General features: G+C 35.4%; 1 protein-coding gene across 1 annotated transcript; it reads left to right on the forward strand.

Annotated features, from left to right (window-relative positions):
- Positions 1 to 5,253: 5,253 nt before the first annotated feature.
- Positions 5,254 to 14,723, forward strand: LOC145603684 (T-complex protein 1 subunit eta-like). Its single transcript, XM_081659638.1, has 13 exons — positions 5,254 to 5,707; positions 6,517 to 6,642; positions 6,750 to 6,953; positions 8,135 to 8,304; positions 8,381 to 8,516; positions 12,136 to 12,252; positions 12,337 to 12,456; positions 12,541 to 12,639; positions 12,720 to 12,809; positions 13,400 to 13,487; positions 13,598 to 13,686; positions 13,763 to 13,837; positions 14,220 to 14,723. Exons 1-13 carry the CDS (start codon positions 5,432 to 5,434, stop codon positions 14,313 to 14,315), a joined length of 1,686 nt encoding a protein of 561 aa, XP_081515764.1. The 5' UTR covers positions 5,254 to 5,431; the 3' UTR covers positions 14,316 to 14,723.
- Positions 14,724 to 15,451: the final 728 nt, after the last annotated feature.

The raw sequence follows: 15,451 nt of genomic DNA on the forward strand, positions 1-15,451 counted from the left end.
AACAACATATTATATACACAACAATTATTAAAAGTCTAATTAATAGTATAATAAACAGAAAAACTTACATAATCCGTGTTAGTTCTCTCAGGTAGATTGCTTGTTACTCTTGAACCTGGAGATACACGAGGGTGAGAAAATCTGTACAGCCACTGCATATAACCAGGCGCAACCGTAGGAGCTCCAGCACTAATTCTGGTGAGGGCACCTAAAACTACACTAAAAGATTCACCAGGGACAAACCTCCTCCACATCACAGATGTCATCTCAATGCCAAAGTCTACCCGGTACATCGTTAAGTTAGTCAGCCTCTTGGCCTTCTCTGGCCTGATAATGCTACTAGGAATGCCTTGCACGAATCCAAGCTGTCGAACCACTCGATCAAGCATGTACAACTCAATGATGTTACGGTACTGGATGCAACCAATGAATAAAGTGGACGACACTTTTAGTGTAGGATCAACTTCGTACGGTAGCCAGTTAACCTCAAGGTGGTCAGCACATCAAGTCTAGTACGAAGGATAATAGGTGCTCCAACTTCTTGCTAGAACATCTCGCTCCAACATCCCAAGCAGACGCACGAGGGATATTAAGGTCCCTCGTCAAGGTACCCTGTTGAGGCTGAAAGCACGGAAAGTACTCGTAAATCCATGCTTGCATAAGCGTGAGACAACCAGCGATCTAATCAGCATCTTTCCATGATGCCGAACCTAATTCCCAATACAAGTAAGCTAGTGTAGCTGCGCCCCAAGAGTACTCGTTAATAGGGACATCTCCAAGACATAGCTCGTGCAGGAAGGAAGGATGCGTACGGTTACCACTCTTGTCTTTAAACAGTGAACCTCCAAGCACTAACCACAAGTACGCAGTATAATGTATAATGTACACTAAACTACCTCTAAGCCTCCAAAGTCGAGTCAATAATCTTATCAGTTAACACCCCACTACCCTGCCAAATTGTCTTTGTGCCGCAAATCTCACACAAATCATCCGGAGTCATTTCCATGCCTTCCACGGTAACTGAGCACGCGTTTTGTAAGACGTCCGTGCTAGGTGTAGTGGTGACCATCTTACCATGGACACGCAGCCCAAGAATGTTGTACACATCGTGCAACGTGATCGTGATCTCCCCAAATGACATATGAATTGTGTTTGTATCTGGTTGTCATCTCTCAACAAAAGCAGAAATCAACGGCCAATCAAGTTTTTTAAACATAAGCCCGGGTAAGTGAGATAACCAACTGGCATCAATCAACTTGAGGTTCTCCACTGATTGACGACCTTGCCACTTTACCAACTCAGAACACAACTTTGACTACTCAAACACCGCAAAACACTTTGATCCTGCTCGACTCATATATATCGTGCCACGTGACCAGCAAAACTAGGGATAACAGCCCCATCCTCTGGACCACCTGGCATCGGCTCCTACACTAACCATGTCTCTGCCAAGCTGGTAGTAGGCTGACTCAATTGACTACCAACAAATCTCCCATGCTGACCCCTATATACCATATGATAATCCTGAGGGTCCGATTCTTCATCCCGGTCACCAGCATGACTAGCTGAGTCTTCGTCCTCCTCGTCAGATGTAGGTAGTCCACCTGGCGAATACATGGGCCAACTACTTCCTACATGTTGGTCTCCCGACCAACCACTAGTAGACCCATATTGCTGCTCGTGCTGAATCGGTGACCCGGTCATTACCGAACGACATGACTGTCTCCTAACAGGCTTATTCAAACGTCGTGATATTGCATGACGAGCACCAAAACCCTCTATTTACATTAAATAAGTACAACATCAAATATCAGTAGTAATTACAAAATATACTACTTGCTTAAAGTTGGACTACAAAAAATAATATTCAAATAAATTAATTTCATACCAACACCATTAACAAAAATAATAATAATAACAACAACAATAATCATACTCAGAAAAATAATCATACCAACCACAAATTTTAAAATATACTAATAGCATAATAATCACAATAACAACAACAATAATCATAATCACAAAAATCATACTAACAATAACATACTACTACTACTAATAATAATAACAACAATAATAAAAATAATCATAATAAAAATCATCGAAACAACAACAACAACAACAATAATAATAATAATTCTATTACTAATAATAACAATAACATTACAAATAATGTACTAATAACATAATAATCACAATAACAACAACAACAATCATAATTACAAAAATCATGCTACTAAGAACAACAACAACAACAACAACAACAACAACAACAACAACAATAATAATAATAACAATAATAATAGTAACAATAATAATAAAACCAATCAACATAAAAATCATAAATATAAAAATAACAGTAATAACAATAACAATAATAATAATATAAATAATAATTATTCACGAAAAAAAATTAAAAAATTAGAAATCGGGACTTCCGCCCAAAATTTCCGGAAGAACCTTGGAGGATCCGCTTGGAATTTCCAGATCCTCCTTGGGTTTTCCGGAAATTTCAGGAGGATAAGGAGGATATGGAAATTCCAGGCGGATCCTTTAAGGTCCTTTCAGAATTTCTGGGCGGAAGTCCCACTTCTGTTTTTTTTATTTTTATTTTTTTATTTGAGGGTTACCTGTTCGTCGCCGCCGCCAACACCACCGCCGCCATAGGTCACCCTAATTTGCCTCGGTTCAGCCATCCCTTTGCCTCGTTCTTCATGTGGTGGTTGTAGGTGGTTGTTGGCGGTGGTTGTTTTGTTTTGATTTTTGTTTTTTTGTTTTTTTTTTTTTAATTTTCAGATTTTAATTTTCTAAATTTTTAGAGAGATAAAATGAGAGTGAATGAGGTTAGAGAGTGAAATATGTGAGTCGTTGAGTGGAAATCCCGTATTTATATGATAGGGGTAAAAAAGGAAAGTCCTTATAAAAATGCGAGCGATAATATGTAAAATGGGAGCGACGTTTAACAACCCATTTTATTGTTTTGAATCAAAAGAGGCAAGAAAGCAAAAGAAAAAAAGCTAAACTAAAAACATTAAAAACAACCTACGGAGGGACTAAACGTGGTATAGCCACGCCCCTAGAATTCTCCTCTAAGGACTTGTTCTCTTCACCTAAAATAAGAAGATTTGATCTGATTTTCATAAGATCTGATCTGAATTTTTTTTATTACCTTATCTGATTTAATAATTTGATTAACTTTGACCGCATTTTAATAATAATCTATAAAGAAAAACATCATCAAAATGGCTCTTGTTAGATTCGTCTCATTCTGAACTTTTGAAATATGCAATTTTCATAATTTTTGTTAATAGTTTTGATCTTGAATGTTTCTGATCTAGTCTGCTCTTATCTTAATTTACTAAACAATACTCCCTCCGTTTTTAAATACTTGCTCCACTTTCTATTTTCGGCCGTTTTTAAATACTTGCTCCATTTCCTTTTTTTGGAAAGCTTTAACAATAATTTAATTCATTTCTCACAGCTAGTGGACCCCACATAATATTCTCTTTCCTCTTATTCTTCCACTACTTTTGCTTTTTACAATTTTTTATTCTCTCAAATACCCCACTACCTTTACATTTTATTACTTTCTCCAATTTCTCCTAAAACTCCGCGTTTGAAGAAATAAAGCAAGTATTTAAAAACGGATTGAGTAAGTAATAAGTACTCCCTCCGTTTTTAAATACTTGCTCCACTTTCCTTTTTCAGCCGTTTTAAAATACTTTCTCCATTTCCTTATTTGGAAAGCTTTTACAATCTTTAATTCCTTTCTCTCACCTAGTGGATCCAATATAAACTCTCTCTCCTCTAATTCTCTCCACTACTTTTGTTTTTTTTTTTACATTTTTTTATTCTTCCACCAACTCCACTACCTCCATATTTTTATTACTTTCTCCAATTTCTCCTAAAACTCCGCGCATGGAGAAATGGAGCAAGTATTTAAAAACAAAGGGAGTACATGATTCAAGTTGAAGCGAACATGTCCTACAATAGTAATGTTACTTACGAGTTATATATAATTGAAGGTACTAAAGTTTGGGAAAAATTGCAAAGAAGGTACTTAAGTTTGAGAAGTTGCATTTAGAGTACTCAACTTATTACAACAGGTAAAACTCCAAGTGGTAACTTGCTCCAACTGGTTTCCCTCTTTTATATTCCTTTAAAAAAAAAAGCTTCATTTCCTTCATCACCATCCACCAACTCTCAACTTTCTCTCTCCTCCATTACTGCAACAAAAATCCTTCGATTCCTCTATTTCTCTCTCCTTAGAAAACCTTCAATTTAGAAGCAACAAATAAAAAAAAATTAGAAGAAACAATTAATTAATTAATTAATTTATTTTTAATTGAAATTCTAACATTCCTGAATTGATTGGTAACTAATTACTTCTACTGAGATTCTTTTGAGATTGAATTGAGGGTAACTGATTACTTCTACTATATGAAAAGCATCCCAAGAAATTTCAAACCCATAAATTAAATGAAGATAAGTTAATTTGAGAAGTGCAGTGGATTTCATTTGTGGGTCCATTGATTTAATTTCGCGACGAATTTCTTTAATGGCTTTTGAGACGAAAGATGAAAGGGGTGTTTATGATTATGGGGAAGAAGTCGAATTCCTTGATTAAATTATCTAATGAGCGTTGAAAGAATAAATCCATTATTGATGAATTCACCACTGATGAATTGGTTTGAGCTTATTTTATTGATGATTTTGATTTGATGGGGTATTTTAGAATTGTGGGGAATCCATAATTGAGTGTTGAAAGTTTTGGAAGAAGATTATAAGGTTTTTTTGATTGGAAAAATGGAGCAAACATCAGTACCTTCTGAATTTTAGTCAGAAATTTAATTTTTTTTTTTTTTTTTTTTTTTTTTTTTTTTAAACTTTGGGTAACCTGTTGTAGAATGTTAATTTTCAGTTGAGTACTTTATCTACAACTTTTGAAAGGTTAATACCTTCCCTATAACTTTTGGCAAACCGCGGAGTCATTCAAGACTCTCAATTAGTATTTTTCAATAATGAGATTCCGGTAGAGTTTGGTCGTGTGTTAGATGAGGATACTAGGGGCGTGGCTTTGCCTCGCTTAGTCCCTCCGTAGGGTGTCTTTAGGGTGCTAGTAGTGCTGTAGTTTTTTATTTTCTGCTGTTTCTCTTTTTCTTTTGGTCTGTGTACCTCTTTTGAATCGAAAAAAAAAACTTTTGACAAACATTAATACCTTCAACTGTATCATGACCCGGAATATAGCCCTCGCCAAAAACTAGTTACGCAATTGAACACCCCCAAATCCCCAATTCCCATCTAGAAATAACCGGCACCTTCTTTTTCAAAAAACACAAAACCAAAAAACCTGCGTTTTCTCCCATACACTCGCACTCCTCTTCACTCTCTGCAAAACCTAGTTCCCTCATTTTCTCTCTCCTCCCCAACAATGGCGGCGATGATGCAGCCCCAGATCATACTCCTCAAAGAAGGCACTGACACTTCGCAAGGCAAAGCGCAGCTAATTAGCAACATCAACGCTTGCACTGGAATCGCCGATGTTGTTCGCACTACTCTAGGTCCTCGTGGTATGGACAAACTCATCCATGACGATAAAGGTAATACCACCATTTCTAATGATGGTGCTACTATTATGAAGCTTCTTGATATTATTCATCCTGCTGCTAAGATCCTCGTCGATATCGCCCGTTCTCAAGATTCTGAGGTACCCCTTTTCTTTTCACTAATTTTTCTAAGTTTTTTGCCAAGTTATGGAGATTTTAGCTGTTGAAATGTGTTGCATTTTTGCTAATTTGTGTTAATTTAGCTAGATTTAGTGATTGGATTGATTGCTTAATTAATTGAAGTGGATGAATGAAGTATGTTAACAAATTACTGATTTAATTCTGATGAAGTGTTGCTTTTTAATTTAATAAAAGTGATGCTGGGGTTGGTGTTTTGATTATTCTAGAACTAGGGTTTATTTGGGTTATAATTGTTGATATTAGGGTTTGGTTCGGGGTTGGTGTTTTGATTACTCTAGGCATTTTCTTTTCATTTTTCGACGTTTTTATGATACACCCTTGTTTAAAATACTTTGCATTTATACTAGTACAAGTTGAATTGAGCTGGAGTTAGACTTGTTTAAGTTTTGGAAGTAGATGGAATGAAATTTGCAAACTTTTCATTGATTCAAGTTTGATGATTAGTATATAATTTTGGAAGTAGGTTGGGATTTAATTTTTCTAAAATAATGGTTCTTGTTTGAAACTTTTTCATCAATTTTCTCATGGTGTTATTTATTTGAAGTGAGCATTGTTTGATTTATTCAACCGTACCTGACTAAGTTTAAGTGGAATTCACAACTTTTAGTTTGCGTTAAAAAATCTTTTTCATTTTTGGTAGATGCAGTTACATAATAACATGAATTGTTGGTTATATTGATAAATCAATCAAATGGTTGGATTATTCTCTGGTTATGTGAATTTGGATGATTTATTTACATATATTAATTAATAAACATGTTATTTGTAGGTTGGCGATGGTACTACAACAGTTGTATTACTAGCTGGTGAATTTTTGAAGGAGGCAAAGCCTTTTGTTGAAGATGGAGTCCATCCACAGAATTTGATTCGAAGTTATCGAATTGCTTCCCAATTGGTATTGCATCGTGATTTGGCATTATTGTTGTAGTTTAATCTTCTTGTTGTCACATGATGAGTCTAATACTTAAACTAATATTCTCTGGAAATTTAATATATTTGCAGGCTATTGAGAAGGTTAAAGATTTGGCTGTTAGTATTGAAGGAAAGAGTTTAGAAGAAAAGAAAGGCTTATTAGCGAAGTGTGCAGCAACAACACTTAGCTCAAAGCTTATTGGCGGAGAAAAAGATTTCTTTGCAAACATGGTTGTTGGTGCGGTTCTTGCTGTTGGAGTTGATGACAGGTTGAGCATGATTGGAATTAAAAAGGTAATTATTTGATTGTTTTTTCTGTCTGTAAAAAACTCCAGGAGAGTGTATAATTTTAGGTTTGGGTTTTGGAGGGTTGTGTTGATAAGTTTGAAAAATGACCTAATTTAACCTATAATGCTGTTTGGTTGTCTACTTTTTGTGTTGGATGTTTTCTTTATTTTTCTTTTCTGTTATCATTGAATTTCTTAAGCTTTTATGCAAACTAGCCAGGTCGTTTTTTGGTTATGGTCATTCATTACTTACAATTATTATTGTGAACTGTAGATTCAAACTAGAAATGGCTAGTGTGCTTGTGATTTTGTCTTTATGTCTGTTGGAGCTATTGTGGAGGCAAATTGTCTGTTTTGGGTCAGCAGTTGCAAGTAGGAATATGATTTATGGTGAAGTGAAATAGTGCATCCAGCATCTCTGTAGCTTTATAGTGGATGTTGTAATCTTTAATGTTTTGGTCTATGGGGTTTCATAAAGCGTTATTTAATTATGCAAATGTGGACTACTTCTCAATTTAGATCTTGTTGATTTGAAGTCTGTTCCAGATTAAACAACTGTTACTCTAGACCCACTGACCCACAAAGATATTATTGAGTAAATGCAATAGTATGAATGCTAGCAACTGCTTCATTCTGTAGGAGTGCCCACTTGACTATCTTGCAAAACCTGAATATTTTTATTAGCTCCTTTCATGAGTTTTATTGCCTAAGGAAGAGATTTGAAGTGCACAAGTAATTGCTGCTATTACCTTACCGTACCCCTCTATACATTCAGATTAATACAACGCCAGGGAATCAAATCAATCTGTGGTCTGGATGGAAGATTAAATAAAACTGAGTTTTGAAACCATGCTGAAGGAACTTAGTGAAATGACCTTGAATTTTGAAAGAAGGGGCGCCAATGACAGGCTGCCCTTCAGAAAAATGTGACCAGCTTCTGGACTTCTGTTAGAAGTTACACTTCCCCTCACCTTATCCCTTAAGGAACCACTCACAAATTTCAGCAATCACTTGCTCCTATACTGCTTAATGATCTTATATTCTTTTTTCTTACATATATCACACACAAATACATGTGTGAACATGTACACATATTTGACCCTTTTTATATGCTCAGATGTATTCTTGTTAACATTTTCTGGGTGCCTTGATAGTGGATGGGGCTAATATGGCTGGGTTTTCATGTAGGTACCTGGAGGCAATATGCGAGATTCATTTCTTGTCAATGGTGTAGCATTTAAGAAGACGTTTTCTTATGCTGGTTTTGAACAACAGCCTAAGAAGTTTGTTTCACCTAAGATACTTCTGTTGAACATTGAGTTGGAACTGAAATCTGAGAAAGAAAATGCAGAGATAAGGTAGATGTGGTTGATAGATTTATGTTGATATATTGTATTGATTTGCTTTCTTCATACTCACTCCTCTCTACTGCAGGCTTTCAGATCCATCCCAATATCAGTCAATTGTTGATGCAGAATGGAATATTATCTATGACAAATTAGACAAATGTGTGCAGACTGGTGCTAAAATTGTTCTTTCACGGTTGGCAATTGGAGACCTAGCAACACAGGTATTGACTTTTGGGGACTCCTTTTGATGTTTTTATTTATCTTTTTCTTGTAATGCGTTTACCTGATAACCTGGTTTAATAAGACCAAATTGAGCAATACTCTTTCAAGTTTTGATAGACAAGTTTCGAATCCCTTTTTCGTTGCAATCTATGTTACTCGGACACGCCATTTTTGGCCTCATACCCGGGTCAGTACGACCCGACACGGACCCGGGTATGAAATCCGTTCCGGACACTCCGTTTGGCTCTCGGGTATGGCATAGTTGTCTTGGAGCTTCAAAAATAGCAGGGAAGAGCTTCAAAAATAGCAGGGAAGAGCTTCAAAAATGGCGAACAGTAACACTCAACAGAGGAGAGAGGAGAGAGGAGAGAGAAATAAAAAATGAATGGTTGAGTCTTTTATTGGACCCACACTCCACTCTCTTTTTACAGAAATTTCAACATATGCTTTTAAAATTTGGCAGTATCAATAAGAGTTTTGGCAGTATTAGACTATTATATTAGGTACTTAGGTAGTAGACTAGTAGTAGTACTACTTTTCGTTAAAAAAAAAAATAGTATTACTATACAGAGTATATTATACAGTCTAATTTAAAATAAAAATTGCAAATTTTTTTATGGGGACTTGCTATGATTATCCTATTTTTTTTTTCTTTTATTGTCGTATCCGTACCCAAGTCCAAAGTAAAGACGGTGTCCCCGTGTCCTAAATTTTTGAAAATGACGTATCGGACACTCGGATCCGTACCAATATCGGATACCCGTACCCGTGTCAATGTAACATAGGTTGCAATCCATTGGAACCTGTCATGTTTGGGTTTCATCTATGTGACCTATGTGACAAGTGAATACAATATATGTCATGTAAGAACTGTGGAAGATGCCTTAAGAGGCAAAGAATTTTAAAAAGGGCCGAACTAGGGAGGAGGGATGCCAATGAATATTTAAGATGGATATTGGTTTTAAATTTTATATTGCTTAAGGTTAATTATGCTTGAGAATGTGGGATTGTGAAGATATTGTAAGTTGCATCGTTAGTTTAGTGTAGCTATATGTTATAATCAATATTTTATAAGGTGATTGGTGACAAAATAAATTTAGGCGCAAATAATATTGTATAGCTATTAAATTACTCATAATAGGGTTAAGTTGTAACTGGTCAAGAGAACTCAATATTGCATTTACTTGGTGGTGAAGATGAAATACTTGGAGGTACAATCATACTAGAAAAGATAGCATAACAATGGAACAATAAGAGATAACTTGGGAGGTGACATGTATTTGTAATAAGTTAGACGGAGCAGGCATTTTGATGTTAAGAAGAGGTAGACCTAAGAATAATCAATGATGATGTGGTAGGACTTACCCTACTTAGAGCTTATAGAAGGCATGACTTTTTGTAAAGAAAGAGTGGCATGATCACAAGAGGTGAATGTTGTGTATCATCTCCCATCCTTTCCTTCTCCCTCTTTTTCTTATGTTGTGATAGGGATTACTTTGTACTTTTACATATTCTATTTTATTTTAACTCACCGATATTTAAATTTATACATTTGTATTTTTGCTATTGCTGTTTGTAATGTCACTTCCTAACATTCTTAAGTAGTCTACTTTTTCATCACATGGTTATCATTGTTAGCTACTTTCTAAGTTGTAGTCAATTAAACTTGTTTATAAATTTGTAACGTACATTTTTTTTTTGTCTATAATTAATGTTTTTATGTGAGTGATTTGTCGATTGGATATATCCTCTAAAATAGCCTTTTACTAGCAAGGGTTGGATTGCATACATCTGAACCTATGTATAAACTATTTTCATGAAATTTAGTTTGGATCATTGCATTCCTATAGTTTATAATGTGTCTAGTGTCACTTGGTACGTCTTTCTTTCATAGATTTGTTGCTATGTAGTACGTTTTCCAATGGATTGAATACATAAAAAGTCCCTTGCTCATCTGTCTATTATTATAATTTCGACTTTGTAATAATTTCCTGGTGATTTTTTTAAAATTTGCCATCTTTCTTTATTGTGGAGCGGAGCATCTCTCATTATATTTCTGGGTTCCAAGCACATTGTAACTATTTTTATGGATTTGGCAATAGGGTACGTGCTAAATTTGCTTTTGCCATTTTCTTATTATTTATATTTAGAAACATTTTCTGATAGATTTAAATTGAGTAAAGCACAAAGTTGGGTACTAAACTTTGGCATTTGTTGCAGATTGAGTATTCAACTATGTGATGTTGCAATTTAGGTACTAAACTTTGTACCGATCATTGTTGACCAGTTGTAGCCAGTTAACTAAAGCATTTAAGACATAGGCTGAAACGATTATACTAAGTTGCTAAGTTTTGTCACTAATTATATAAGTAAGGGAAGATAGTGGTCATGTAGGAAAGAAAATTGAAACAAGTGACATGATTCCTCCCATCTGTTATAGAATGTTCCCTTGTACATCGCTTGCATCTACAGCAGTTGACAACCGTTGTTAATGGCTATTTCTAACCTTATTGTTAATTGGCATTTTTTTAGTAGTAATAGGGACTGCAGGAGAAGATAGTGCAAATCTGTTACATGTATCAAGTATAAATAATGCCTATTTAGCACACTTAGTTGTAAGTAGTAAGTGCATCATAGGCATCCTAAAATCATTATATAGGGCCTGTTCTCTTTTGCTTAATTTCAGTTATGTTTAGCTCAGCTTAGTTCAGTTCAGTTCCTAATTCCCTTTTCTCACATACAATTCAGTTCAACTCAGCTCAGTAAATGACAACAGGCCCATAGTAGCAGCTAATTTTGGCCAGAATTGAAATGTAGCATTGTCAGATGGATTGGTAAACAAAACGAAAGCTACTACTCTAATATGGTGTTGAAAAAAATGTTGACAACCATTCTTACAGCAAGAGTTACACTATGTTTGGATAGAGAGGAATGGACAGGAAAGGAAGAGAAGAGAAAAGAAAGGATGCACCATCCTTTGTTTGGATACCTTATGCAAGGAGGGATGGGGAGGGAATTGGGAGGATTCATTTTCCTTCCCCTTTTAATAAACCAAATCCCTCCATTGTTGGAGAGATTTGGTAGGAAAATTAAAGACCACCTTCTCCCTCCCCTCACCTCCTTTTTCCTCCCCTTCCCTTTCCCTTCACTATTGTTATCCAAACATAGTGTTAAGCAGGCATTTTCCTTGTTGAAGTACCTGTTGCTCCTTTGCAGAGGAAGCGGATAATTTACCTTTTTTTAAAAAAAAAAAAACTGTAGTAACCTTGCTGGAAAGTTAATAAACTCAGGCAGGTTCAATACAAAGTTTAGTACCTAGTTTGCGACAATGGAAATTTAGTACCAATTTGCAACAAATGCCAAAGTTTAGTACCCAATTTGTGCTTTATTCGATCTAAAATGTAGATTGATTACCAGGGGGAAAATAAAATTTAATTGTATTTGTACTATATCGGATCTATATCTTACTACTTTGCTGTTGCCATTTTCTGTATCCATTTCATATTTTGTCTGTGTCCTAGTTGGTATGTACTCATTTTGAGTGATGTTGTAGTTGAATGCTTTACAGTTTGATTTTAATATTTGCTCACAGCCATGCTGAATTCTCCTTGTATGTAGTATTTTGCGGATAGAGATATATTCTGTGCTGGCCGTGTTGCTGAGGAAGATCTACAACGTGTTGCTGCTGCAACTGGTGGAACTGTCCAAACATCAGTCAACAATATAATTGATGAGGTGTGATTAGTTTGTTTGCTTCCATTAGCATATAAAAGAGATTTAAAATTGTTTGTATACTGAGTAACCTTGGACTTTGAAAAGGTTCTTGGAACATGTGAGATATTTGAGGAGAAGCAAGTTGGAAATGAGAGGTTCAATATTTTCAGTGGATGTCCTTCTGGTCATACAGCCACCATTGTTCTTCGTGGCGGAGCTGATCAGGTGAGTGGTGGACTGCCTAGTATGCTGTTTAATTTTGCTACGTTCTCTTATTTGTGTTGATATTAATTGCTTGTGCCACTTCAGTTCATTGAAGAAGCTGAGCGCAGCCTGCACGATGCTATTATGATAGTTAGAAGAGCTGTTAAGAACTCTACAGTGGTTGCTGGTGGTGGGGCCATAGATGTATGTGATATTACAAGAGAGTTAATTCTGCTGTAGTCTAGTATCATTTTCTGTGCTGACTTGGGATTTAATTTTTCTAGATGGAAATAAGCCGACACCTAAGGCAGCATGCCAGGACTATAGCAGGAAAATCTCAGCTTTTCATAAACTCTTATGCCAAAGCTTTGGAGGTTTGTCCTGATCTTGCTTCTGTTCTAATCGCTTTGAAAAGCTTATTTCCTATATAGATTTTTTTTTTTTTTTTTTTTTTCTTTCCATAGAGGCATGACCTGCATTGGAGACTTTGCAGCTCCATTCGTTTCTTGCTTCTCATTATTGCATTATTGTGTTGCTAACTTGCTATAGATATTAGTTCTGGATGTGCCATAAATTTTTCCTCTTCTTTTTCTATACTTCCTTGAATTATTGCAACGATTGCCTTTTGTAGAAATTTCTCATCTATTGCAAAAATTCTCTTCTGGGAGACATTTTACATTTGAATTTATAACTTTGCCCTATTCTATTAACTTTTCTCTCATCTCTTTTCTTATAATCACATGGGTAAAGCTGGATCACCCTACCCCTTTTTAGTTCTTCCTTAATCTTCGTGCTAACTCAGTTGTTTCAAACATGAAGGACAGAGGAAGTATATTCGTAAAAGATGTTGAAACCTTTTACCATCTTCCTTTACCTTTTCTTAAAATAAATTTTATTTTCTTAAATCTGGTTGCTTATAATTTAGAATACTTCTCCCTTTACATGCATTTTCTCCTTATATCAGGTAATTCCGAGACAACTTTGTGACAATGCTGGATTTGATGCGACAGATGTGCTGAACAAATTGAGACAGAAGCATGCACTTCCCTCTGGTACTGTTGCTTCTATATCTATGTTTGATGGTTTGACCCTATAATATCTCAAAAAGATCAAGTCTGCTAAATTGTTGAATAGTAGCTTAATCTATACTGTTTATTTGTAGGGGAGGGTGCTAATTATGGGGTGGACATTAACACTGGAGGCATAGCTGATTCCTTTGCCAATTTTGTTTGGGAGCCAGCAGTTGTTAAAGTATGTATTGTTTCTGTTTGTGCTTGACAAAGCAAATTGTTTTTCTTTTTATTGTGCTAACATTATGCTGTTCCAGATTAATGCAATTAATGCGGCTACAGAGGCAGCCTGTCTCGTCTTGAGTGTTGATGAGACAGTGAAGAATCCCAAGGTACAAAATCATGATATTGGTGCCTCTACTGGTTTGCTGTTTAATATTTTGATGATTGATTATTCATTGTATTAATTATTATTATTATCATCAACAACTCAACATGTCTTGTTGATATTTCGAGCACTTAATTAGTAGCACAAATCCACTTCAATCTACACATGCACTGTTCTCACTTGGGGAAAATGACTGGTTCTTTGTCCTACCTAGCTACAGCTCTTGCCCAGCTGCTTCGTACGTTAGTGTAGTGCCAGGCTTTGATGTTGACGTCCCCACATCAAGGGGCCTTGTCAATTTTAGGAGGGAAGGTGTTTTAACTTTTGAGGACCCAGATTATTGTGGGACAGTATTAAGTGATTTTCTTTTTCTTCGTGTAATGCAGTCAGAGAGTGCTCAAGGTGATGCTGCTGCTATGGGAGGTAGAGGACGAGGTGCAGGTGGATTCGGCGGTCGTGGACGAGGAATGAGAAGGCGATGAGCTTAATCCTGGGGATTGCAATCACGTAGGAGTTAGCTGAAGTTTTGATGTGATGCCATCCTGTCCGTACCATGTGAAGTTATCTGAGGAAGGGCAATGTTCAAGCATATCCAGTTGAGAGGAAGACAATTGCATATAGGCTAAACCAATTGTGCTCTACACTGTTGGGTTTGCTCGAATCAAAATTGTGCTTCCCTGTGTGTTGTGCTTCTTATTTGTGGTGCAATTAAATTCTAGTAGTACTGCTTGATTTGAATATAATGTTGAGGGGATTAGGGAAGGTTTGAAAATTTTGTTTGTGTAGGTATCAGCCGGTTTGTTGTTATCTGAACGCTCTGTTTTTTATGGGCAATGCTTTATGTATTCGCAACATACTTTATTTTATACATTTATTTTAGGCACCTTTGCCAAGCCAATGTCCTCAAGTATGAATAATTATTAAGGGATAAAGAAAATAACAAAATAATAAGATACTCCCTCCGTCCCTAAATTACATTTCTATTTCTAGCATTTATTTCTCACATAATAGAGGGAAGTAGGGATGTAATTTAGGGACGGAGGGAGTATATATAATACAAGTACCTCTTTTTTTTTTTTTTTTTTTAAAAAAAAAGTATAATACCTAAAAAAATATAAAAGAATCAACTAACATGAGCTTACTAGTAGTATTAATCCCTCTGTTTTTTAAATACTTTTGTTTTTTTTTTTTTTTAAATGCATCACTTGCATTTATACGGAGTTTTAGGAAAGTTATTTGATTCAATATTACATTGTGCAAGTGGGGCAACTGGATGATTAATTTATTTTGATAAAAGTATTATGTGGGTCATGAGATAGATAGTATGTGAGAGATTGATTTATTTAATTATATAAGTGGAGACTATAAAAGATAGTGATATGATAAAATATTTTGGGTGGGGTATTTGAGAAGAGAGAGAAATAATAAAATATAGTATAAAGTTACTAAATATAGAAGTGATGTATTTATAAAAAAAAAACACCCCTAAATAGAAAGTGATGCATATAAAAAAAACGGAGGGAGTACTTGCTTTATTTTTCACTTCCGGTCATTTTTAAATATTTGTTTCATTTTCTTATTTGAAAAACTTTTACAATATTTAGGGTTTGTCCACTTC

The sequence above is a fragment of the Chenopodium album genome, chromosome 22, assembly GCF_948465745.1.
Source record: "Chenopodium album chromosome 22, dcCheAlbu1.1, whole genome shotgun sequence".
Lineage (NCBI taxonomy): Eukaryota > Viridiplantae > Streptophyta > Magnoliopsida > Caryophyllales > Amaranthaceae > Chenopodium > Chenopodium album.